Source organism: Ceratotherium simum, chromosome 26, assembly GCF_057802395.1.
Source record: "Ceratotherium simum simum isolate JZ-2026a chromosome 26, ASM5780239v1, whole genome shotgun sequence".
Lineage (NCBI taxonomy): Eukaryota > Metazoa > Chordata > Mammalia > Perissodactyla > Rhinocerotidae > Ceratotherium > Ceratotherium simum.
Window position 1 is genome coordinate 35112768 of NC_141925.1, and position 25860 is coordinate 35138627.

Below are 25860 nucleotides of genomic sequence, written 5' to 3' on the forward strand. Positions count from 1 at the left end.
AAAAGCCGATGAAAATACATTCTTTGTTACAGTCCATTCATTTCCAAATGTGCAAGTTTTCAAATATGTTATAAATGAGAAGAAAAGAAACTGCTGGATTGTTTGTCAAACTGTCATATTATTTTATTTATCGTCTCTTGTCAATAGAAAAGTCCAGAAGTGTATTGAGATAAAAATGGAAGTACGTGTAAAGATAAAATTGTAAATGGGATATACTGCTGTATTTCCTCCCATTTTTCTTTCCTTCCTACTGTTGGCAAGTAAACAAGAATGGAGTCAGCTGGTGCACACTCATCTCAAGGGAAAAGCCAGAGCTTTTGCAGTTGGATTTGTCCACACGAGCACACCCACAGCCCTCACACCTCCTTCTCTCCCTCTCACTGTCCTTCAAGATTTGTGATGGAGTTCTGATTGATGAATGATAGACGATAGTGTCTAAAAGAATAGGAAAGTTTCCATAGACACCTCCACACACAACAGATTATTAACCCAGAAATTTATATGCCTGCTTCACTTGTTCAGGAGCTAGGTGAATAGAAATTAAAAAGTGAATTTGAGGACTAACAGTTTTCACAATAAAGTGCATCTTAAAATTACCCAAGTTCTGCCTCAAGAAACTGCCCCCTTGGAGTCCTGGGGAATGACCTGGTCGGCCTGCTGCCTACACACCTTTACAGGATTCGAAGCTATCAAGACGCCGGCTCCCCGTGATGGCAAGAGATCAGACACACCTGTTGCAATACTTTTGCAGGCAGGAAAGCATTTAATCCCTTTGCCAGAGCTTTTCAATAATGCAGAGAAAGATGACAGACTCCAAGTGGTTGCAAAAAGCAATTGATAAGTGGGAAAGCTATCTGGTTTTCTTTAAGTAAAATATCCCTATCCCCCAAAAGAGCACTACTGTACCTTGCTATGCATGGAAGGTCAAGAATCAGAAGACTGACCAATTAAATTGCACTTTTTATTGTCAGAAAGCAGCTTGAGAATGGCCAGAGCCAACATGTTTGCAGAAACTGAGCTATAGAACTGAACCAGAGTGACTCAAGTTCTACAATGTTCTAAGTGTGTTTTATAGAACAGTGAAACCCTTCCTGGTGAAGGTCAGGATTTTTGTTTATATATAGCTTTGCATTCCTTAGCAATTGTCCTACAAGGTAAACTCAAAGATTCACCTTCAGAAACTGAGCAGAAGCAGACTTGATTTTATATATGGGAATTTCTGTCCACTTGGAAAAAATAATAGCCTCTCTTTCCTTAGCGTCATAACATCTTTCTATTCCTTCTTCTCTGACCACCTGGTCTCCTTGGTGGACTTCCTGTGCCTGCCCTTTAAAAGCCAATGCTGCCTGGGGTTTTGTCCAAGGACTGTCTTCTGTTCTCATTCTTCATGCTCTCACAGAGAGGTCTCATTATCTCCCAGAATGTCAATGACCACTCATGCTGCTGACCAGCCAATGCCCCCTCGTCCTGCCTGCTTAGATACCCCACAGGCACCTCATATGAAATACGGGCTGCTTCTCAGGAACCTACTTCCCTTCTTCTCCATCCTAACACCCAAAGCACTGCCATCCACCCAAAGCACTCAAGCCAGACACCTGGAGAGTTTCTATGTACAAACCTAGCTGCCTGAGACTCCTCTGCTCCTCTCACCTCTCCCTCCCTTATGCCTCTCTTACCTGATCACAGCCTTCCTCCTCAAATCCTTCAATGACTCTCCATTCCTCACTGGAAAAAGTCCATACTCCATAGCATGACCACATCTACCTCTACAGCCTCACTTGTGGCCTCCCCCAGGCCTCAGTTTCCCCTCAGCCATCAAGAACTACTTTGCAGTTTTCCAAACAGGTCAAACTGATTTCCACCTCCTTTTTTTTCTGTTCCTGAAATGCCTTTCCTTCCCTCTTCGGCCTCATGAATATCTGGACATCTGGAGGACCTGGCTCAAGACTTTCCTAATCCTCCTGGAAGAATTAATCTCACCGCCACACACACCCACAGTGTCCTGCCGTATCCCTCCCTGCACCTCTCCCAGCCCCACAACAACCTGCGTGTACTTGTTCTGTTAACGTGACTGTCTTCCTCTACTAAACCCAGACCACCTTGATGACACTGACCTTGTGCAGTTGAACTTTGTAACCCAGCACTAGTGCAGCGCCTGGCATAGTGCACTTGAAGTAAGAGGCAATTGTTATTGTGGTTGTTGTCCTATAGTGATAATCATCTGATAATAACAACCAACCGTGTTATATTTGGACAAGACTTAATTCTTCTTCCAACACTTACAGGGCTGTTGTAGGCTAGGCAGTTTGCTTCGTACACAGATGAATAACACATATGTCCCTCCTTATTCCAAAAGGTGGACAGACCTACCCACAAATCATGATACGGCAGTGAGAGGAGAGCCAGGTGCCAAAGGAGCCAGGGTACCTGCAGTGCTGGCTCGAAGGGGATCTCTTCTGGTTCTATTCAGATAACCAGTTGCCTAAATTTTAAAGCATTTTTGTAACTGTTGTCTCATCTGGTCAACAAAACCAATAAATATTATTAGTATTGGATGCTGAAAAAAGATTTTTTTTAAAAGCCATGTAACTTATTACTCGACACTGAGAACTTTCACAAAGTATTTTACTCCTTGGTTTGTTTTCAACCTTATCTTCTCTTTTGTTCCTACTAATTTTAGACCAGTTGTTTTGGGAGCAGGAAGATTTTGAGGTTTCGAATGATCCTGTAGACTCCATTAGCTGCTAGCTTCTTGATGGGGTCCTGTTTTTATAAAAATAAAAACCCTGAAGATATAGACACACTAGGAATTGAAGAGCTGGAGATTCTTTTTAATCTTAGAATGTGTGACAGTTGTCACTCTACCATTTTTCCTGTAACAAAGTCCCCTCTCGTTGTATACATCTATTGTATGTGAGGAGAGCATATAGTTTGCTCATTTTGCACATTTACATGAAAGTTATGCATGAGTTTTTTGTCTTGGGGCCAATGTGACTTAACATCTTTTGGTTGAGGGAAGCATCTGACCTCATTATTTTCTGGTATGGCATAGGGAAAAACTGACATCGTGTAGGTAACGAGCCCATGACCTATCCCTGTTTGAGCTGGATGCCACAAAGACTTCCTGAGGCGTATTTGCCAGGAGCACTCAGCTCAAAATCAGGGCACTCAAGATAGTGGTTCTAAAGGAAAAAAACAAAATGTGAGATTTGCTTTCTCAGATGTTCTGGAAAATTCCACTTCTTTAGGGCATAGACTCATTTTTGAAAGAAAGAAGGCTGTATTTTTCAATGAGATGTCGAGATCTTTGTAACAAGAGAGAATGGGGAGAAATATGAGGAGGACATCACTGCAGAAGAGAAGGATGAGACCCTGGGACAGGATGCATAGCTATATACATACAGACATACATACGTAAAGTCTTGTTTTTAATGGCCCTGTGAAATGGGTGTCGTTTTACAAATGAGGAAAGTAAGGCTCAAAGAAGTTAAGTAACTTGCTCCCAAACAACTGGGAGCCATGGTATTTCCCGGTTCATTGAATTCTAAACTCTTCTCTTCATAACTACACCTCCCAGCTGTTGGGCACATGGGAACCTTGTCTGGGATAATTGGGGAAAGGGGGAGAAGCTTGGACTAGAAAGGACCAGGGTTTGGGTCAGAGGCTGGAGCAAGGGAGAGCCTGATTGAGTCTGCTTCCAGGGGCCTGGCCAGCACCCCGTCTCACCACGTCCACACGTCCAGGTTAGAACAAGTTGAGAAGAAAGAGCTGACAGTCAACACTAAGCATGTCAGCGGGGTCAACATTGCATGTTCTCAGGATGGTGTTATCCTCCTCACAGAGAAATTCAAGTAAATGAGAAAAACTTGGGAAGACGTGGTTATGGGGACAGGAGTGGGGGATGGGTGGGATGAGATCAGCTGCATTTTGAAGGGTGTTAACAGCCAAGGCAAGTTCCGTACATGGCTTCAGTCCTCAGGAACAATTCTGGACTCCACCAGGGTAAGTGTGGAGCTCACTCTAGAGAGGATCAGGAAGAGGGCATGAGACTAAATGCGGAATGTCTTTGTATCTGGTGTGCCGTGCTAGGGCACAGGAGCCGTGTGGGGCATGATGTCCACCAGGCAGCCTGCATGAAAGGACGAGGGCCTCTGGACTTGCCCACTGTTGCCATGCTTGGAACCCTCTTGAGATGGTGCAGGGCAGAAACTGAGACCCCAGTAAGGGAGACTCTGTCTAGTTATCAGTCCACAGGGATGGGCAGCTTTCGTTTCCTTTTTTTCCCCCTAAACTATGAAGAGAGAATTGGTTTTTATTTCTGCCTATATTACTGACAAGGAGTATGACCTTGAACCAGTGGTTCTCAACTGGGGGTGATTTTGCTGCACAGTAGACATGTGGCAATGCCTAGAGACATTTTTTTTCATTACATTCCCCAGATATTATTTATCTTATAGCTGGAAGATTGTCCCTTTGACCACCTTCACCTATTTCCCCACCTCTGGCAACCACTGATCTGTTCTCTGTTTTTATGAGTTCTGTTTTTTGAGATTCCATATATGTGAGATCATATAGTATTTGTCTTTCTCTGACTTATCTCACTTAGCATAATGCCCTCAAGATCCATCCATGTTGTCACAAATGGAAGCATTTCCTTCTTTTTATGCTGAACAATATTCCATCCTATATGTATATTTACAACACATCTTCTTTATCTATTCATCTGTTGATGGACACTTAGGTTGTTTCTGTGTCTTGGCTATTGTGAATATTGCTGCAATGAACATGAGGTACAGATATCTCTTCTAGATAGTGATTTCATTTCCTTTGGGTATATACCCAGAAGTGGGATTGCTGGATCATATGGTAATTCTGTCTTTAATTTTTAATTTTGTTGAGGAATGAGCAGCTTTCTTAAGAGATGGTGTTGTAGACAAGACAGGATAATGAACTTTGGGAGAGGGAGGCAAAAGGCCAAGCATGGAGGAATACCCAGGGCTCACTGCTGAGCCTTGAGATTAAGAGGCTTCCCTTCAGGGGGCCAGCCCAGTGGCGGCCTAGTTGTTAAGTTCCTGTGCTCCACTTCAGCGGCCTGGGGTTTGCAGATTTGGATCCTGGGCACGGACCTACTCACCGCTCATGAAGCCATGCTGAGGCGGCGTCCCACGTAGAGCAAGTAGAAGGATATACAACTATGACACTGTGTGAGATCAAAATTTGGCCGCCCCAAAATATATTCTCTTTACCTTGATTATTTTCTCTGACGGACATTTGACCTCCCCCACTAACTGCCTAAAGGACTTTAACTCTGGGTATGGACAGACTGGCAGGGTCCTCGCTAAGCCCATTCTTATCAAAGTTCTGTTTATCAAACATGTACATTTGTAAAGGTATCTCCCTCTGTGTACTGGGAAGATGGGGGGATGACCTTATCTCTAGAAACTCTTATCAGGACAGGAGAGGACTTAAATCTACATATTTTTGATTACTATAATTTCTGTCTCCCCGGCCACATTCTCTATAGGTGGCCCTACAAAGAACTGTCTGACAAACATTTACATTTCCCTCTCCATGTGAGTTGTCTTCTTCCCCTCTGAAATCCCAAACCACTACACCCCCATAACATCCTCCGTTGTCTGCCTGAATGTGCTATTTAAGGTGAAAACCTTCGCCATTTGTCAAGAAACTCAGTTTCCCTGGTTTCTCCCATGTACACATGTTATTAAACTTGGTATTGTTTTCTCCTGCTAACCTGTCTTTTAATTATTTGGCCAGCCATAAGAACCTTAAGGGAAAGGCGGAGGAGGATTCTCCCTCTTCCCCACAACACACAGCTATCTACTGGTGCTTCGGAGAGAAAAAAGGAAAAAAGAAAGAAGAGTGGCAGCAGATGTTAGCTCAGGACCAACCTTCGTCAAAAAAAAAAAAAAAAAAAAAGAGGCATCCCTCCAACATTTCACACTTCGAAAACCAAATTACTGAATTGTCCCCCACAACCTTTGACTCCTCTGGTCTTTCTGTCTCAGAAATGGCGACTTACATCTTCTAGCTCCAGTACTGTAGTTGTCCCCATATCCAATCCATCAGCCAACTGTGTGCTTCTGCCTTTGAAAAATGTCCTGACTCTAGTTACCACCTGCCCCACCCCAGTCTGAGCATCGCTGTGTCTTTCAGTCATCTGGCCGATTTCCCCATGTCCTTCACCGTCTGCAGTCAATTCCCCCACAGTCTCCAAAGTTTAACTGTTAAAACAAGGTCATATCATATTACTCCTCTGCCCCAAACATTCCAGTGTCTTCCTGTTCTCATGTAGAATAAAGCCCAGAGTTCTCACCGTGGCCTATGGGGCTCTACCTGAACTGATCCCTCGCATCATCTCATGTCCCCCCGCTTTTCCCCATATCTCTCTATTCCAGCCTCACCAGCCTCCATGCAGCTCCTTCAACACACCCAGCTCTTCCCTCTGCCAAGAATGGTCTGTGTGCAGATAGCCATGAGCTGGTCTTACTTCCTCACTGCCCTCAGGGTCTCGGTCCACCCCCTCCCACCAATCCTCGTGTTCTTAACTCTGAGTCTGTGTGACTTGCCATTTGTCGTGATGCTTGCTCTCCTACCTAAAGCACTGGGCTTGAGTGCAATGAAATGGGGTGTTTTCCACTTATCCTACTTTATCTGCAGTAATTCCACAGCTTAGCAGTTCAGGTGAACTTTGAACTTTTTTTTTTCTATTTGAGAGATTTGCTATTCTTTAAATGCACTTTTTAATTAAATGCAACCTGGACAATTTCTCCCTCCTCAGCCTCTTCAGTGATTTGGGGGTTCATGTGGGGAAATTGACTATGATTAAGCTCTGTTTCCCTCTGCTTTGATTCTTTATTCCTGTAACTACAAAGAGGCCTCATCTGAAGCATTTGCCTTTCTGCTCTGAAGCTGCCTGGTGCCCATTTGTTGCTGACCTCAGCAGAAATCTTCTTGATTCAATGTCTTCACCTCCAACCACCTAAAACCAGCTTGGGAAATGTTCAGTTGAAAAAGCTACAGTAAAATCTCAATTAAGAAAATGCTTGGGGGAAGGAGTGTTCCAGTTAATTTAACGTTTGGTTAACTGAGCACAACCAAAGTTTTTATTAGGAGGAGACAGCATTATGGGAAAGAAAGATTATGAACTTTTGGTGAAGACATTCCCTTATTTAAATTCTTTCTCTACAATTTGAAGTCATGTGACTTTGGAACTCAATTTTCCCATCTATAAAAGGAGATAATAATAGCTATCTGACTGGCTGCTTGCTAGATTAAATGAGGTGACATTTGTAACTGTAAACATTCAGCACAATGTTTAAGGGCCAGGTGGGGGCTGGTAAAGTACAGTTCCCTTCTCTCTTCCTGTGCTGTTTTCGTTCTTCTTGGAAATAATTCTTAATACATTGGCATGTGGCATTTTAAAAATGTTTTGTTCATGTAGCACGTTGGAGAAGAGGGAAGTATTCCTGATGGATGTAGCAGTGGCTCATTATTGTAGAATATTTATGAAAAATTAACCAATCATTAAGTATTTGCTGAGTGCTTATTATATCTCAGATGCTATGGAATAGCAGAAATAAAGAGGCTGTTTTATTCTTTTAAAAATGCCTGGATATTATTCTTTGCATCTTTCTTCTAAAAATTGAATGTGGAAAAAAAATTGGTGGAAAAGTCAGCATGGCAGGTTAAAAATGCACATCCATTACCTCCTCTAGCTTAAAAAAAGAAGTCAACACCCACTAAAAAGCAGTAAAGGAATAAGAGCCTTGGGTCCACATGGCAAAAAGAAGGGAGAGGAAGCCGTTAGCGAATGAGAGATGAAGCAAGTATCTGGAAAGCAGCTCTCAGCTGGAGGAATAACGACCATTGAGGGAGGAGGCACTGCTTGGGGACACCTGGAGTGGACTTGGTCATGAGGGCTAGTTATGACATACAGCTAAAAACAGGGGGATTAATTAATAGTTTGTGTCTGAACAGTCTGCTTCCTACCCTACTGCCGTGCACAGAATACTCAGCAGCTAAAGTGAAGACAGATGGACAAATAGGCAAGGATTCCCCTCCACTGAGAATGAATGGCCCCGGGGAATAGACTTTTGCACTCTAAGTTTCAGGATCCCTTCAGAGTAACAGTGAGTTTCCCACCCAACTGAAGCGAAGTTGCCAAATGACAAGCCAAATGTTCATATTTTGCGGGGGGAGGTAAGGGAGGATTGTTGCATTTCATTTTAAGCCTCTCTATACTGTGCTTTTTCATCCATGTATACATACAAGTTTGTAATTTAAAAACAATTTTTTTTAAAAGAAGATAGTGTGCCAACATTGTGTACTATAATGAGCACTATCCTTGCTATTAGGAGATCTGGATTCTTGGCACTTACGTATTTTACGGAAAAGTTGTTATAGCAGTTTCAATAGAAAATGCACGGGCTTTGCAATCAGAAGACCTGGCTTTGATCTTGCTGTCGTAGTTTCCATAAGTCAAGATCACCTTACCAGCGTCCTCATGTCTATGTTACAAATACTCTTTTTAGGAACTATTACATTTCATCTGTATCTCTTGCACCTACTTCTCCAACAAGTGTCATGTGTCGTTTATGCATCGCTAGAAAGAACAAAGGAGTCAGATCAGAAGGCTGGGGTTTGAGAACAGACTGACGTTTTCCAGCCCCTAATTGAGCTAGTCTCTCGACTTGTCCTGTTGACCCCCTAGAGTGAGGGTATGTTGAAAGAGTGTACTGGTATGTGCTGAAAGTGTGATATAAAGAAAAGTTACTGTTCCGTATGAACCACAGTTGAGGACTACTTTGTCTTCCTGTCAGTGTGGCTGGAGCCCATGATGGAGTGGCACATGCGGTGTTGCGTTCCACTTGTCCCCGAGGGGCCGTAAACTTGGCCTTGGTGCTCATCTGTCTCGAGCATGGTCTCCCGGGGTCAGCGTGCAGTGGAGGCTGACCAGCCAGGGGACTGTCCTCCCCGGGCAGTGACAAGTGCTGAGCACGGGTTTCCTCTTCTGCCACCGTGGCTGAGCGGTGATTAATGCCAAATTAGCACCTTGCTCAGTGACCTTTTCGCATTCACTGCTGCTCTCCTTCACTTCACATAACTATTTGCAAATATTAGCTTCTCAGGTCATTTCTCCTCATCAGCAACTTTCACAGATGACAGGCAGGCTGTTAATCTGATTGGCATTCAGCTTCCGTCCTTTGCCCCATCGTGAAAGTGCCTGCACTCTGGCATCTCCTCAGAAATCTGATAACCAGCCCCACAATCTCTACCATTTTATACACAGAGAGTGTCAGAAGGAAGCTCTGCAGAGGAGCCCTGCAGGGTTGGCTTCAGAGGCAAAGAGTTTGGGAAAGGTGTAGGCGGCCTCTCAGCTTTCCAGGAGACTTAAGGATACGTGAAAATCAGCTTCACATCAACGTAATCGATCTATAGGTTGAAAAAAATTAATTTATTGGCTTTGCCTGAATTAAGCATTATTTTTTTTCGAATTCACACGAACCTGTAATTCAAAAATCACACACTGCTTGGACAGTGAATGCCAGAACATAGAGCTGTGGGAAATTAGTTTTGATAAGAGGCCAGTCCTCTTTTTCCTATTGTTCTCTGTTGATGGCCCTGACTCCACTGCCAGCCCGCCCGGCAGGCTAGCAACTTTCATTTGCCAGAGTTCTCCTCAGCTGCTCGTCATGGTGGCAGGTCTCTGCTGCAGGAAGTATTTAGATGAAGCCTTTGGCATTCACAGTAATTTAAACTTATTTTTATTTCCAGTCTATGCCATCTCCACCTTTTATTGAAATTTCTGTTCTGGAAATGTTTGATCAGTCTTCATTTTCCCTAAATACACAGTCATAAAGTGTACTGTGGGTAGTTTAATTTTGATATTACATGTATTTTAGGGAAAAGTGGCAAAAATGTGTCATATTTTTTTCTCCCTTGTCACCAGAAGTAGAAGCTAAATTATTTATGGTTTGAGACTCACAAAACAGAGATAGATTCAAGATATTTACTTTTCAGAAAAAAAGGGATTGAAAGTGTACTAACATAAGGGAACACTTTGTTAATTGAATGTGTTTGCTCTGGGGAGTCACCTTTGGGCCCAAATAAGAAAGCCTGCTGCTTTCTAATGACACACGTGCCTAGCAGAGTGCCTCACACATGGACTATTTGTGGAACTGAACAGACTTGAACATAGTAGGTAGACTAGGTTCAATAAGCAAGGTCTTAAGTCAATAAAAAAATGAAGTCATCAAGCATTTTGGAGAATGGTCAACAGTTTAAAGCCCCCTATCCACACAAGATGCCGAGTGGCAGCAGAGGCTCTCAGCTCTCAGTCAGGACACACTCTCACTCTTACTAGCTGTGAATTCCATCAGAAGACTGGAATGCTTAACCCAGACTCCCCCGGTCTGACCACACCGAAGGGCTTCTTATAAGGGATTGTGGTAGGGTTGTGAGATTCTGGGTGTCCTATCAGAGTGGCTTGACAAGATCTCTCATTTGTCATGTTCCAATCTTCATATCTTCCATACTTAGGAGAGTCATGGACTTCTGCTTTCTCTACCACAGGAGATGTTGGCACACCCGAAACCATGGCCCCCGTCATTGTGATTCCTCCGGGCAACAGAAGTGTGGTAGCTGGGTCCAGTGAGGTCACCTTGGAATGCATAGCCAATGCCAGGTATGCAGCTAGTCCTCCACATGGGGATACCAATCCATAATAACAATGTGAGATTACTCTTCAGGGGACAGACACCTTCTGTATGTAGTTTGCTCTTCTAGTGATGGCGGTCTTGTTTGTCCAGCAGGGCTGTGAGCACAACATGTATGGGAAGATAGAAACTGGATTCCCAAGCCTTGTATTGGAATATTTATATTGAATGTAATGTTTATATTGGAAATTGGTGCTTGTCAATTTAGCTATGGGTCATAGTGAAGGGCCTCCTCTGAGATTCTAGCTGAGGAGGAGAGGAGTTGAGGCCTTTGGGTGCAAAGGAAAGAGTTAATTCCTCTTTTCCTCTGTAGTCCTGGGTGTTCTCGGCCTAGTTAGTGATTGCTCCAGAATTGATTCCCATGATCACACCTCCCGTGTAGCCGTGTCCCCTAGTAGTATTTATTTTAAACATTCTTTTCCTGAGCAAATGGAATCATTAGCACTTATGGTCCATTGCTGCTGCAATTAGCTATCCTTGCTCAATAGCCCTTGAGCATAATGTATCCTTGATGCATGCTGTAAGGGAGTAGAGTTATATCTGGATCGATTTTTAAATGTCCATTGTTCAACCCGCCATGGTTCCTGGTAGAATTAGCTTTGTCGAGCTTGTGCTGAATGGGCCTGAAGTTATTATTATTGCCATCTACATGATTCACAATTATTGTCACTAACACCCTTCATTCTCACAGGCCTGTTGAAGAGCTGAGCGTGAACTGGAAGAGAAACGGGGTGAGAATCACCAGCGGGCTCCACAGCTTTGGGAGACACCTCACCATCAGCAACCCCACATCTTCGGACACCGGGATGTACGTCTGTGAGGCGACGCTGAGAGGGAGCACTTTTGAACCAGCCAGAGCAAAAGCCTTTCTTTCTATCACGGGTAATGCTCTAACTGGTAAATGGTGTTGTCAGCATCCTCAGGTAGCAGCCCCACACTGACGCTTCCATGGAAACCACATAGTAACACCGATATTTCACCGACTTTCTTTTTAACTCAGCAAATGGAGGTGAAGTTGAGTCTATCTTCCAAAGTCATCCTATTCTTTTTTTCCAAGAATATAAATCCATTAAATCCAAAGAGTTGATGTTCTGAATACTTCCAAGAAATGTTCTTCTGAATACTTCCATCGTAAAGCTTGGGAAATAGAGTAGTGAAGTCCTTGTCGAATGTATCACCTTCCTGTGCTGGCTTTTATGCCACTAAGCTTTCCTATAATTCTTATTTGGCTGTTATGATCAGTGTTCAGAGATTATTCTATTACTGTTATTTTTTGACCCAGAAGAAAGTTAGAAACTGTTGGATGTTACCTTTTGTTAAATTAAAAAGTGAGAACAGAGATGTTTCCTAGAACATGAGCCAAATGTCATTCCTAAACCAGGGACAATGAGGAGATAAAATTAGGCACATTCTCAAGTTGCTCTAAATGCTGGAAAATATCAGTGTTTAGGAAGTGTGTGTTGTACAGTGGCTAAGGGAATCTTCAATTTATTTTCAGATTATGATAAGATTACATTAAATCGTGAAGCAGAACCCTCTGTTTCTCTCATTTTTTCAGCTCTTATAATACTTTTGCTCATCTTAAGTGGCTGTGATCACTATCATAGTGACCTGTCTAGCAGAGCGGTGGCCACTGCAGATAAGATGGGCCTTTGAGGTCGACTCCAGGAAGGAGAATCTCCCCGTCTTCTCTCCTCTTTGGGAAGAAGGTGAATTGAGAACAGGAAAGATCAAATAAGCAGAGAGCCCTTGGAGAGCAAGAGCTCCTCTCATAACATATTTTGTAGTCTGCCATTTTGCAAACTAAGAAAAAATATAAGCTTGTATTTTCATAAGAAATTAGCAGGAGTATCAAGAAATACTGCATAAGAGGCAGTTTGCCTTGAGTACGTCACATTCCTTTAAATCATTAGGAAGTGGCTCTGTGGCCTGAAAATGACTCTGCCAGACACACGCCATGCAAACCTGTCAGCCCCTTTGAAAGCAGTGTCAGAACTTCAGAAGTGTCAGAGAGGCAGGCTCTGAGTCACAAATCTCTGCTGATTCTGCACTAGGGATCTGAGCTGGTCCTCTGGCTGCCTTTATCGTCGGGACTTGAGCTGTAGACGTGGACACCACCTCCCCGTTCCCTGCAAGGACTTCTTCATCAGGGTTGATCTATAGCTATGTGAGCACAGGCCACGTAGACTGAAGCAAAAGGCAAATCTGTGACATGTAAATCTCTAGGAGACAGGGCTATATTGTGTTAAAACATTTGAAGGTAATTTAAACAAGAGAAGAAATTTATCTCCCTGTAAACTAGAATGTTTGTTTCCATCATAATTCCTTTTAAAAATATTTAAATCTTTCATACGAACCTCTGTTTTGTCTTCAATCTGAATTCCAAAGCAGATTGTCTCTGTATCCTCTGGAGTCACCATCTCTCTGTGTTCTGCCTTTTAAGGGTGCAGGAACACACTCCACTCCTTCATGATGTTGATTTAAATCCCCTTTTATTCATAAGAATTCGCTGTGACAGGTCGGATTTCCGTGGCGAGTCATCCAGGAAAAGCCCTGAAGAGCCTCTGTCAGTTCAGCGTGATTTGGGAGATTATAACCCAAACTCAGCGATCGTGGAGGGAGGGTCCTCAGGAAATGCTGTGGCCGGTTTCACGGGGCTGTCACTGGGGGAACTGTGAAAAGAGCTATCGATATGAACATGCAGATGAAAGAAAGCAGAAACAAATTGGCTTCCAATTACTTTTATTTCATACTGATGAAACAAGACAGACTGGTGGCAGCTGTTTACCTCACTTGTCAACTTCCCTGCCATATTGCTTAATTTCTGCGGTTTAAACAGGAACACAGGGTCTGACTGCAGGTGATGTCAGGCTTGCTGAAAGGCCTGTGTGACTGTCCACTGTGCAGGTGAAGCCGGCCTCTGTGTTCTCCTCCCCCTGACCTCTGCTTAGTTTTCTTCCACATTCTTCTCCCCCTGCCCCTCCACACCCTCCACCATAACCTCCCCACTTCCCCCACACCACACATCCCACACGGTGAGGCAGACACCTTGGCAGCCTTCTCCGGCCCTTGGAGCCAAGGTGCCCACTGTGTGGAGCCAAGGTGTCCACTGTGTGGCAGGTTGGAAGTGCTGGGATTAACCCTCCCAGGAAGAGCCCTCAACCAGCAGCAGATGGAACTGGTGATAAATAGCCAAGCTCCCTCACCCCTTAAGGTGGGGACATAATTTCAGAGGTTGTGTTCTACACTGGCTTCCAGAATTTTCCCAGTGAGCTTAAGCTCCAATCACTCGCAGTGGGCACTGCCTTGATAACATGGTGTTTTTCAGCTGACTCCTACTCTCCCAATGATGTTTCCATCACCTCCCAAATGAACCACTGCCAGTGAACCTTGTCTCAGGGTCTGCTTCTGAGGAGGCCAACCCAAGACTTTGACCATCGTCTTTGAGACTCTGAGCATCTGCTCTTGCCTGTGCTGGGATGACTGGCCTTTCCATCACTGGATCCCACTTCAGCTGGTTAGTGAGTCTGCATATCCCTCAAGACTCCTCTCAAATGTCACCGCTTGCTTCTGTGACTCTCTTGGACTTTTCACCAGAGAGAGGAGTGGTGCTCTCTCAGCCATACTCCTGTAGCATGTGGACACACTGGTGGGTCAGCAAAGCACGATGTGTCACAGGAACGGCTTTGGAGACAGGACTGGGTTCAGAGTCTCACTGACCACTCTCTGGCTTCAACAAGTGTTATTGCCTCTGTCACATTTACCAACTATTAGTTACATGACACTCATTTTTCACATTTACTGTCTCTGAAATCAGGATGTGTCTCACAATCCATGGGAGCACTTTTTCTTTCTTGGAGACTTTTCTTTCTCGCGGATAAATAAAACGACTATGCCTCTTACCAACAACTGCAGCATCTTGGATTCAGTGAGATGCAGTATTTATATCTTCCCGTCCAGACTGACAGATCACCATTTTCTCTGCACCACACACAAAGCGCTGTTGTTCACACGCTTGTCTTACTCCTGTGAATGTGCATATCCTGGCATGCTGGCTCTTTCACTCCCACTCAAAAATAGTTACTCAGTGACAGTAGCTATTGTAGAGAACTCTCTATATATCTCAAATCTATTCTGATGTTTTTATACACACATCATTCAGAAATTCCAATATCTTAACTATTATTAAAATAGAAAATTCCTTGTAACATCTCTCAGCTGATAGCAATACTACGATTGAGAAGTTATTCCGTAGCTGAACTCTAAGGTCTTTTACCTTAGGTCTTAAATGTTTGTATCACAACTTAACATTTCTCCCTCCTTTCCCTTCCTTCCTTCCTCCATTTATTGCCAAAATATTTATTGAGTCTACATCTTAGACACTGTGCTAGATATAGAGGACAGTGGAGTGAAGAAGTAGTCATGGTCACATCAAGGATTCTCATATGGAAGACAATCCCTTTACAAAGCGTTTACAATTCAGCATAATAAGTGCTAAGATAGTGGTAAGGGGCACCTGACCCTCACATGCCAGATGCAGTGGGTAGAGGTTCTCCTGGCATATGGCAGGCCAGGGGCTTCCACAAACAATTCAGGCCAGAGTAGAATCCAGCATGACCATAATCCTCTACTGATAGAGATTTACAGAGAACACCTGCCTTGTAACTCACTCACGTTGGTTTAAGATAAACTTAACATGTCTTTTTTAATAGTTTTCACGTATGACCTATATTAGAAGTACCCAAGTTAATTGTTGGTATCCTGTCACATCTATAGAACTTAACTATATGGTGGTTTATTACTGAATAAAGCTCAGAAAATAGAACTATGACAGAACTGTTTCTAAAATAAAAAGTAAATTTGTGTGAGGCAAACACCAAATGATGTTTGGGTCATTTGCTTCTGAATGCAGGATTGGCAATCCAGCCCTTAGTATCTCGGGATGGAGCAGGCATTCAATATTGAGAGAGCGGGGAGTGAGCTCTGCCATATACTGTCTGTTCTTCTAGGCTCCACCTCCATCTTCCACCTTCTCTGTTCATCCACCGATCGTTGATCAACTCATAGTATAGTATGTGCATGGCACTGAGCCAAAGTGCTGGCACAGGTAGAGGATGAAGGAGGATTGCAAAGATGAATAAGACACACTTCATCCCTAAAGGAGTTTAAGGATTTTAGATCTTTGGTAATCCCCTTCATCTCCTCTTCCAGTAGATAGTTTTTAAGTGTCTTCTCTGAAATTTATACAAGGTGCTAAAAATACAGAGATGACTAAGACAACATTCTTCTCTGAAGAAACCTTCAGTGTGGTGGGGGAGACTGCCATATGGGCAAATCGCACAAATATGGATCATTGGTACAAAAGGATTATGAGGGTGGGGCTGACTCTGTCTGAGGAGGTCAGTGAGGCTTTGTAGAAGGAGGCACACTAGGACTGATCTTGAAGATTGAGGCAAAATTTGCCAACAAGATAAGTGGAGAAAGACATTCCGTGCAGAGGAACTAGAACAAGTGTACTGCTGGTGTATTGCTGTTGTGAGAAACTACCACAACTTAACAGCTTAAAATAATACAGATGTGTTACCTCACAGTTCTGGGTGGGCTCAGCTGGTCTCTCTGTTCCAGGTCTCACAAGGCCGAAATCAAGGTTGTGACTGGGCTGGGTTCTTATCCAGAGGCTCTGCTGGAGAATCCACATCCCAGCTCATTCAGGGGGTTGGCAGAATCTAGTATGTGTGGTTGTGGAACTGAGGCCTCTCTTTCCTTTCTGGCTGTTGGCTGGGGTCATTCTCAGGTTCTAAAGGCCACCCACATCCCCTTGCTTATGGCCACCTTCATCTTCACAACCAGCAGCAGCCGGCCAGTCCTTCTCACGCTGCAAATCTCTCTGAACTTTCCTCCTGCCTTATGTCTCCCACTTCCAATTGGAGAAAGTTCACTGCTTTTAAGGGCTCCTGTGGTGAGATTGGGCCCACCCAGCTAAACCAAGATAATCTTCCCATTTTAAAGTTGATAACCTTAATCACATCTGCAAAGTTCCTCTTGCCATGTAGCATAGCATATTCACAGGTCCCAGTGACTACGGGTAGAGATCTTTGGGGCCATTCTTACCACCACAATGGACAAGGGCACCAAGGTGTGGACGATGATGGCAAGTCAAGGGCACGTCATGGGACTTGCTGCTCCCTGAGATGGTCATTCAGGAGGGGGAGGGAAGACAGAACGGGGAGCATCTTTGGGTCTTGCGGCAAGCCTACTCAGGGCAGGCCCACAACTCAGACTCAGGGTTTGGGGCAGAAGCCAGAGCCCAGCATCAGGGGCAGGAGAACATGAGGAATCCTTGGTATGCGTGGACAGTCTGCCGTGGTTGCCTCCATCTGGGCCAGAACCTGTGCTTTGTCACCCTAGCATTTTGGAGAGTGGGGGATTTGACAGAGGCTTTGGTTTTGGGGCTGCCTGGGAGGTATCCCGACCTCCAGTTCTGAGACTGGAGGACTGGAGGCTTGCGCTGAATGGGGGAGCTGTCCGTGGCCCCTGGGCAGATGTGGAGGATCGTCAGTATAGCTGGCCTTTTCCTAACACTCCAGTTTCACACAGGGGTTGAGAACATTTTCCTGATGTCTTCATATTGTTTCAAAAGAGGTGAGAGTGTTAGTTTCAATCTCCAGTTTTATTGACTGCAGTTGTGATAAATTTTTAGAAGTCTAGTGTGTGCCAATGTTGGCAGTGTACCCTTTCTGGAAAGAGTTGTTGCTGATTAGCTAAGACATGCACTTGCCCTTTGCAGATTAAGTGGTTGAAAAGTCTCATGCATGGGACGACTAATTCACAATAGATTTTTCCCCACTATTCAACACACAGTCTTTTCAAGGTTGATATGCCTGATATTTTCCTCCACCTTTTTTTCATATAGCTGACTATGTGTAAAAATAGCTGGGGATTGAGAGGAAAATCTTCCGAGCACCTGTTGAGTTGGGTTAATATGAAGGGTCAGCAGTGAGAGCAATTGTAACATATGTAATGTAGGGAAAGTAATGAAATGACGGTCAGAAGCTGTGGGCATTTCAGGTGTGAGACAAGGGGTACCTTTGGCAGGTCCACACCTCCTCTGCTTGCCCAGGGACCTGGAAGACTCTCTGGAACAAGGCAAGAGCATCAATAGATGAGCAAACATGCTCTGCCCATGCCAGTCCCAACCTTCCTAGTTTTCAGCTACTAAAACTTCCCTGGGTTTTGGCTCCAGAGGAGAGAGGCAGCACTTGGCAGACATTGGCAGGCTGCCTTCCAGACGGTGCCCGAGGAAGCTGGCAGCTCTGCAGTAGGTGCCTTGGAGTATATGGAGCAGATAGGTTTGTACCAAGCCCCATAGTAGCTGGCTGGGGTGGGAGATGGTAGTGCTCAGAGAGGAGGGGCCTTGGCCGGGCCTGGAGGTCCCTAATGTGCCACCAGCCCCAGAGCCATGCATTTGCTCAGCCCGAGCAGTTTTTGGTCACCGTGTGAAGAGTACCCCTTGTCTCTGACCCTGGACTAAGTCCCTCCTCCCTGGCACTTGGGGGAAGCTGGGGAGCATTGCAGAGTAGGAAAGGGCAGCACCGGGTCATCAGGCCGTTGTGCCAGACAGTATCTGTCGTCAGTACCTTGGGACTTGTCTGGTCCTGTAGATGTTGACCATTTATACGTGTGGATTTTTATCATCTAAGTGTAACCTTCTTGGATGAATCTCAAGGGAATTATACTGAGTGAAAAAAAAGCCAATTCCAAAGGTTGCGTACTGTGTGATTTCCTTTATATAACTTTCTTGAAATGACAGAATGATAGAGATGGAGAACCGATGAGTGGTTGCCAGGGGTGAAGGAGGGGCCATTGGGGTGGGCATGGCTATGGGAGGGCAGCATGAAGGATCCTTGCAGTGATGAACCTGCTCTGCATCTTGATTGTGGTAGTGGTTATCAGTGATATCACACAAGTGATAACACTGCTTTGATATAAATACGCACGCGCATGCGAGTGCACATGCATGCACAGGAGTACAAGCACAACTGGAAAGAGGTCAATACTGAAGGCTGCTTGTTTCACTGTCAAAATCTTGGTTGTGATGTTGGTTGGACTACAGTTTTGTAAGATGTTACCACTGGGGGAAACTGAGTAAGGGACACCTGGGATCTTTTTCTATTATTTCTTATAGCTGCTTGGGACTCTAAGATTAACTCAAAATAAAATAAAATGTCTAATTTAAAAAGGAAAACCGATTAATCATAGGCAAGTGTTGATGTTTTAACTTATTTTTTTCCTTTTCCCCTCACATGCCTTCCACCAGATCATGGTGGTGGATATGGACGTTAGCATTCACTGATGAATATGGGGCCTGCCCTGCACAGAAGGGCCTTGGCAGGATGCAGCTACTGTATGGTTAGCATAGAAATAATGCTGCTATCATGATTGTTGATGGAGATGTGGCTGAGTGTGAATACCTGAGTGTGCAATGAAGACCAACTTGAAAAGGAGAGACATTAAATCTTTGCAGGATGTCTCTAGGCCTGGTCTATACACACACAAAACAAAGTAGAGCGTTCTGCCTCCACCTAGTGAATTTGCAGCCATCGCCTCAGCCAGGGTAGATAATTCAGGTGGACTGTTTCTGCTTGAGTGATCCAGGTAATTGCAGAATTGTTACCTAACTTTGCCTCCATTGAGGAACCTTCAGCCCACTATCCTCAATCATTTCTTTGAAATGCTTAGTTTTCATTTCTCTTTTTCCTCTTTTAGGTTCCACCCTGTTTTAAAGATACAGTCAATAGAGGAGGCATGCCAAGCTATCTTATCCATGTTCTGTACAATTACAATGAAAATAAGCCACTCTGGAAGACAGTGCCCAGAAATTAATTATCACACAGAAAGTGAACACAACAGCCTTTTGTTATCATGATAATGAAATCACTACCACCTTAATACTCAATGAAGTTGGCTGTGCCACTGTTGAATTTCTGCTGAATAAACTGAGAAAAATATTGCACTTTACTCTCCAGGGGAATTCATTGTTTAATACAACCACTATTTTTTTGTTGAATAGGCAAGTGAAGTATCTAGAGATATGCAAGTGGTTGAGAGTTTCCTTTGCTACTAAAGATGGATGAGCAGCCCTTTTTCTTTTTTCTCTTAGCTGTTATTTTGCATTCCAGTGAAGTATTAAATCTATATTTTGGAGAACTGCTAAGACTTTAAAAAATATTTTAATAGGCTGCATGGTTCCCTGATATAGGCCTGGTACCTGACTATGGCACTTTATTTGACATGCTGCATGAATTGGTATTTAGTTTAGATACTTAAGCAAACTAGCCTATAAAATACTATGCTGTAAATATAAACCTTTATGAACCTCTTGGGATAGTCCTTCTAAAATGTGAATTAAGATATTCCATGATACAAGCCCATAAACTGACAAGTAGCCATCGCTCTGAGTAGTAATTTGTTTTCTGAAACCTTAGACTATAAATCGCCTTTGGCCTCTGCTCTCTGAATTCTGAGTTTGTGCGTACGACGGTAACTAAGAAATTTTCAAAAATAATTTTTAAAAGAAGTTGAAACTCTTTTAGGTTATAAAGGTCTGCTGAAATATACATCTCTTGCTTAGGGGCTATTTTGTTTTTTCTTATTTAAAGAGCCTCCATATTTTACTGCTGAACCTGAGAGTCGGATTTTGGTTGAAGTGGAAGAAACTGTGGACATCGTATGTCAAGCCATGGGTGAGTGTGGGGAGGCTGCTGGGCAAGCAGCCATGAGATGGAGGAACGGAAATGGCATTTTCCGGGGCAGATTCGTCATCATTACAGGGACATGTTGAGTGTGGTTGTTAGAAACACAGCCTTTGGAGTAGAGTAGAACTCAGTTACTTAGCCTGTGACCTTGGGGAAGGTATTTGACCTTGCTGAGCTTTTGCCTCCTCACCTACAAAGCAGGGATAATAATATTCACACAAGAGAACAACAAGGAAACCTTAACCCCATCCATCCCAAAAGAGGGAGACATAGTCTTGTCCTCTTGACTCCCTTCAAATGCTCTGATTCCACAAGAGCATGATGCCCCAAGACTTGGGGCAGGAAATTCATGCTCATCCATGGGGTGATTGGGACTGGTGACCTGTCTGCTCTGTAGGAAGAGAAACTGTGTTAAATTCTTTGAAATCTTCCTATTTTTCTGCCTTTTCAGCTTTGGGTCTACTTTGTTACTCGTCACTCCACCCCTCGTCCCCATGCCTTGATTACTGGCTGTCCACTGTCACCATTTCATGTCCAGCAGCACAAGTAATTATACTAAACCCCCAACAGAGACAGGCTTTTTAAGACAATTTCATTAACAGAAGCTATGTTAGTGCTCTGGAAATTGTCAAGAAATAAAAAGGACCTTTTTTTATGTTAATATCTGTCCATCTTAAAGGGGAGTATTTTCTTCTAAGAGCCTGCAGGGCTCAGATTACTAACAATTTTGTAAATGTTCAAAACAGCTCCATAGGAGAGATGTTATCATCTCACTGTACACATAAGAAAACAAAACCTTAGAAAGCAAGGTTAAGTAGCGTGTTTACGGCGCAGAGCCAGGAAGATGCAACGAGACACTTGTTATGAAACCCTCGCCCTGTGTCTGGCATGTAGGAGTTGCTCATTAAATACTGGGCAAGTAACCCACCCAGGGTCACATGGTAATGGAGACAGGATCCAAACCCAAATCCATCCACTACCAAAGCAAGATCTTGGGCCAGGACACCTGGCTTCTCCCTGAGAGCTGAGGCCCTGGGACTTAGAACAAATACTATTCATCCGTAAGTACCTGCATGTCATTTTCCTCTCTGAAAAGGAGTGATGGTGTCGCTCTGAACAGTACTGATGGTCATTGTAGAGCTCAGCGTCTGGCCGTCAGTCCCTTCCTCTCTGTCCACTGCACTTTGTGCAACAACAACAAAAGATTTGCTGCTTTAGTAGTTCTGGTTCTCAGCCCCTGGTCAGCTCACAATGGCCACTGTTGACAGATCTGCTCTATTTCTGTTCTTCTCTGCTCCAGCTCCCCTAATGCAGCCTAGGGGAAGGCAAGAAAAGGGTGAGAGAAGAGTAATGGGAATTTTAAATGGAAATATTTTCCTTACTATGGTCGCATTGCTCTTTCTTATATAAACACTAGCTTTTTAAGGCCAACAACTCTGTGAAAGTGAAGCTATAAAATATTTAGAGTGCTTATATTTTAGAAACGAGAGTTTACAGTACTGTGAGGGATAAGATTTCTGTTTATGAAGTTGCCCCCAAATAGATATACACCTAGTTCCCTATATACTAACAATTATTTTTCAATAAATGGCAATCTGAAGCTTTCCCCTTGACAAGAGAATGCTCTTTTTTGCATGATTTCTACAGGGTAAACTGCTTGTTAAGTATAGACTTATAAATACATATTGAACAAGTCTTTCAGCATTGCATTGCCATCATATGATTTACTGCTTTCTTTTAATTTTGACAATGAAACTAAAGCAGCATGCAAAGCGGTTATTCTTTATGAAAGCTACATCATGTAATTGCTGTTATGAGATTTTGCATGAATTGGTTATGCTTTTACCTTGAGATGGATTTTTTTAAATTTCCTGATTTAATGAAAAGTGACAGGAAACATAATTAAAGCAAAGAACAGAATATGAGAATACATTATCTTGAAATATTCCACGACATTAACTTTATTTATTAAAGAAGACATCTTACAGCTTCATAGCACCTTAAATCAAGGAATTTGGGCGTGCTTCTCACCATGAATCACGTCAAGATGTGTTTTATTTAAATTCATTTTATATTTTTAGGGAAACAGGTACAGAACCATCTGATATCTAGAAATAAGTCTAGATATTTCTGTGCTTTTCCCATTTTCCCATGGGCGCACAATAAGCATACATAGCCCACCATAGTTCAGGACTTTGTTTTCTTGAGTGCTTTGGTCTAGTTCTATGCACAGCCTCTCTAGTCTACCCAGTTCATCCCTCTTGGGTGGCTTGACCTGTCTTGGCTTCGAGAAAGGTCAGGGAGAAGTCCCAAGGAGGAGACTTCCCCTATTGCTAGTCCCCCAAGCCACCCAGAGAAGCTGCCAAGAGAAGGAGCCCAATATGTCCCCAGTCAGGGCTTGTCCCATGCAGCAATGCCACCAGGGGGAACAGGGCATGCGTGCATCACTGCCTGGGTTATGTGTACTGACCACAGCCACGTGGGGGATGAGCAACAGAGGTCCTCATGCTCTCGGGCTGAGGACAGTCCCTTCATTTACAACCAAGGTTCTATCCCTGTAAGCGTGTGCTTTGTCCCCTGCATATATCCCTCCCAAACCCAACCTCAACCTTCTTCAGGGTGGGCTGGCTAGATCGTGCACAGCTCCAGAATCATCGACTTGAGGCCTGATTTTTTGCTCTCATATGATTAGGATGAGGAAGAGGCTCCTGGGAGTGGCAGCTGGGCATTTAAACTCAGTCTGACCCTCTTGTCCTCTTGGTCAAAGTCTTGGCCATGCTCTCAGCTCAGTTCACTCTTGGAGTACAAGAATGGAACCATCCTGCAGCTCCTCCTTGCCATCTGCTGTACTCGCATGTGTCTTAGGGACCAAGGCAACTTCTCCTACATCTACAACTTAATACCTCTTATGTCTCCTCGACCTTTAACCAAACGCATCTTGTGTGCTTGTTGCATAACCTAAAATCGCTCCTCCCATACAGTAGACTTGCACTTAGATATCCAACTCCTTAGATAGAGGCTGTTTAAAAGATGGCACTCATTTTTATTGCTGTTAGTTGTAATAATAAACAAGGATACTATCCATTGAGCACTCACCCTGTGCCAGGCTCTAAGAGTTTTATGTATATTGGCACAACTAATCTTCACAACAACCTTCTGAGGTTACGATGATCACTTCTTTTCCAAATATGAGGAAACAGAGACAAGGATAGGTTAAGTGCTCTGCCCGAGATCACATAGTCAGCGAGGGACCCACCTGGTGCTTGGCTGTGTCCTGTCTCCTTCCCTGGTGACCCTTCCCCGAGCCCTGAATGGTGGAATTGGGCACTGCAGAGCAGCAAAGACCGTCATCCTGATCCCTGTCTGTCTGGAAGTCAATTACAGCTGGAACCGCCTTCTCTCCAGACAAGAGCCCAAACCCACGCAGGCTCAGGGGAGCCCAGAAGGACCTGCAGCCTGGGCGTCGGGAGTTTGCTCCTGCTCTTCCTCTTACCGCTTCTCTGTGTCGATTTCTTCATATAAGATGAGAAAAAAACACCTTACGGGGTGGTTGTAAAGGACTAATAGATAAGAAAATGCCTATTGAAATATTGCCATTTTAGCCTTTGAAACATTTTGCCTAAGTCCTCTTATAAGGAATTCTTGAAGTTTAATTTTTTTTTAAAGTGCCCAATTATTCCCCCTCCTACACAGGGGTCCCTCTTCCCACCCTCCAGTGGTACAAGGATGCCATCTCCATCAGCAAACTCCAGAATCCTCGATACAAAGTGCTCTCAAGTGGAGGCCTGCGCATCCAGAAGCTGCATCCAGAGGACTCTGGAATCTTCCAGTGCTTTGCCACTAATGAGGGAGGAGAGATCCAGACCTACACCTACCTGGACGTTACCAGTGAGTATTGCCCATCAGCAGAGCTAGACCCTCTGGACTGGGCTCTCAGGCTAGAGCTTCCCAACCTTTGCCCCATATGACACATTCAGAAAATGGTAGGATCTGTTCAGCCCCCTGAGGTAAATGGACAGGGTGCAGTGGCGAGAGGTGACCAGCCGAGGAGGCACAACTTAACCCATTGTGGTCCCCTCGGGAAGCTCCACCGAAGCCCATGAGCAGCGAATATACCCCTTTGCTCCCCCAATCCTTGGTGCCTTCCTATTCTTATGTAAGCTTCAATTTTTCCAGCACGTGAGCGCTCTTCTTTATTGAGAAGTAGAAAATAATTCCCCATTTTTTTGGACTGGAAGGACTGTTAAGTGAATAGCTCATTCCTAATCTTTTTCTTTTGATCTTTTTTCCATTTTTTATATTCATTTATATTCATTCTCTATTTTAGTTTTATTGAACAATGATAGTTCTTTTGTGAGTTTCTTTTATTATCCCATTAACAAAAATACTCTGGCACCCTGTCTTTGAAAAACAAAGTAAAGGTAAAGGTTTTCACTGTATCTGTGGGTTTTCTTTTTAATCTCCCATGGTTGTAACATTGTTCTTCTAAAATGAAGTAGAATTTAGTGATGATAGAATTATGCCTTTCACGTTGCCCTTTTGGAAGCAAATGCTGACATCCTCAGGGGTCGGAGCCGTTTGAGAAAGCAGATCAATGTCAGTGTGTATGGGGCCAATGGCTCTTGTCAGCCAAAACTTATGAAGAGACTGAGGAAATATTGAAAGATTCATGCATATATTTTGGTAAAGTAGGAGTCACTGCCTTGAACCTTGCCCAGGGGTCAAATTTATCTTCCAGTTTGGAGCATAGGAAACCAGTGTTGCTTCAAGCAGTAGAGACAATATTGGGTACTTAGGCAGGAAACTGAGTTTTGATCAATTAGAATTATTCAAAGCCTATCTTGTAGTTGTGGGCCGGGATGTTCTGGGGCAGGGATTGGCAGACTTCTTCTGTACAGGCTAGACGGTAAATACGTTTGGCTTTGAGGGACATGGTTTCTGTCGCAGCCACTCACTTCTGCTGTGGCAGCATGGAAGCAGCACAGACGATACTAAGCAAATGGGTGTGGCTGTGTTCCAGCAAAACTTTCTTTACAAAAACAGGGGAGAGGCTGGTTTTGGCCCGTGGGTTGTAGTTTGCTGGCCCCTTCTCTAGTGAGAGACCCAGAGTACATCACCTAATTTCTCTCAGCTTTAGTTTTCTCGTCAAAATGGAGCCAGCCCAGTGCAGTTCACAGAGTTCTTAGGAGGATCAGTTTGGAAATTTAAATGAAAGTGTTATTAAACTGGTTACCATGACAACTGGAGAGTGAACAAATAAATACATGATAATGATAATGCTATATTATCTGTTTTGTAAGTACAGGGTTTTGCAAAATGGATTTTTTAAAATTAAAATACCTTTAATGAAAGGAAAATATAGTGTGTAA

The 25860-nt window shown here is 43.7% G+C and overlaps 1 protein-coding gene across 2 annotated transcripts in view; it reads left to right on the plus strand.

Annotated features, from left to right (window-relative positions):
• The window catches only part of SDK1 (sidekick cell adhesion molecule 1), a 917991-nt gene that overhangs the window by 651905 nt on the left and 240226 nt on the right, over positions 1-25860 (plus strand). For both annotated transcript variants that reach the window (XM_087417496.1, XM_087417497.1), the window contains 4 exons: positions 10594-10705; positions 11428-11618; positions 20396-20479; positions 24185-24379. In XM_087417496.1, the coding sequence (XP_087273622.1) occupies positions 10594-10705; positions 11428-11618; positions 20396-20479; positions 24185-24379 (582 nt within the window). The remainder of the gene's footprint in view (positions 1-10593; positions 10706-11427; positions 11619-20395; positions 20480-24184; positions 24380-25860) is intronic.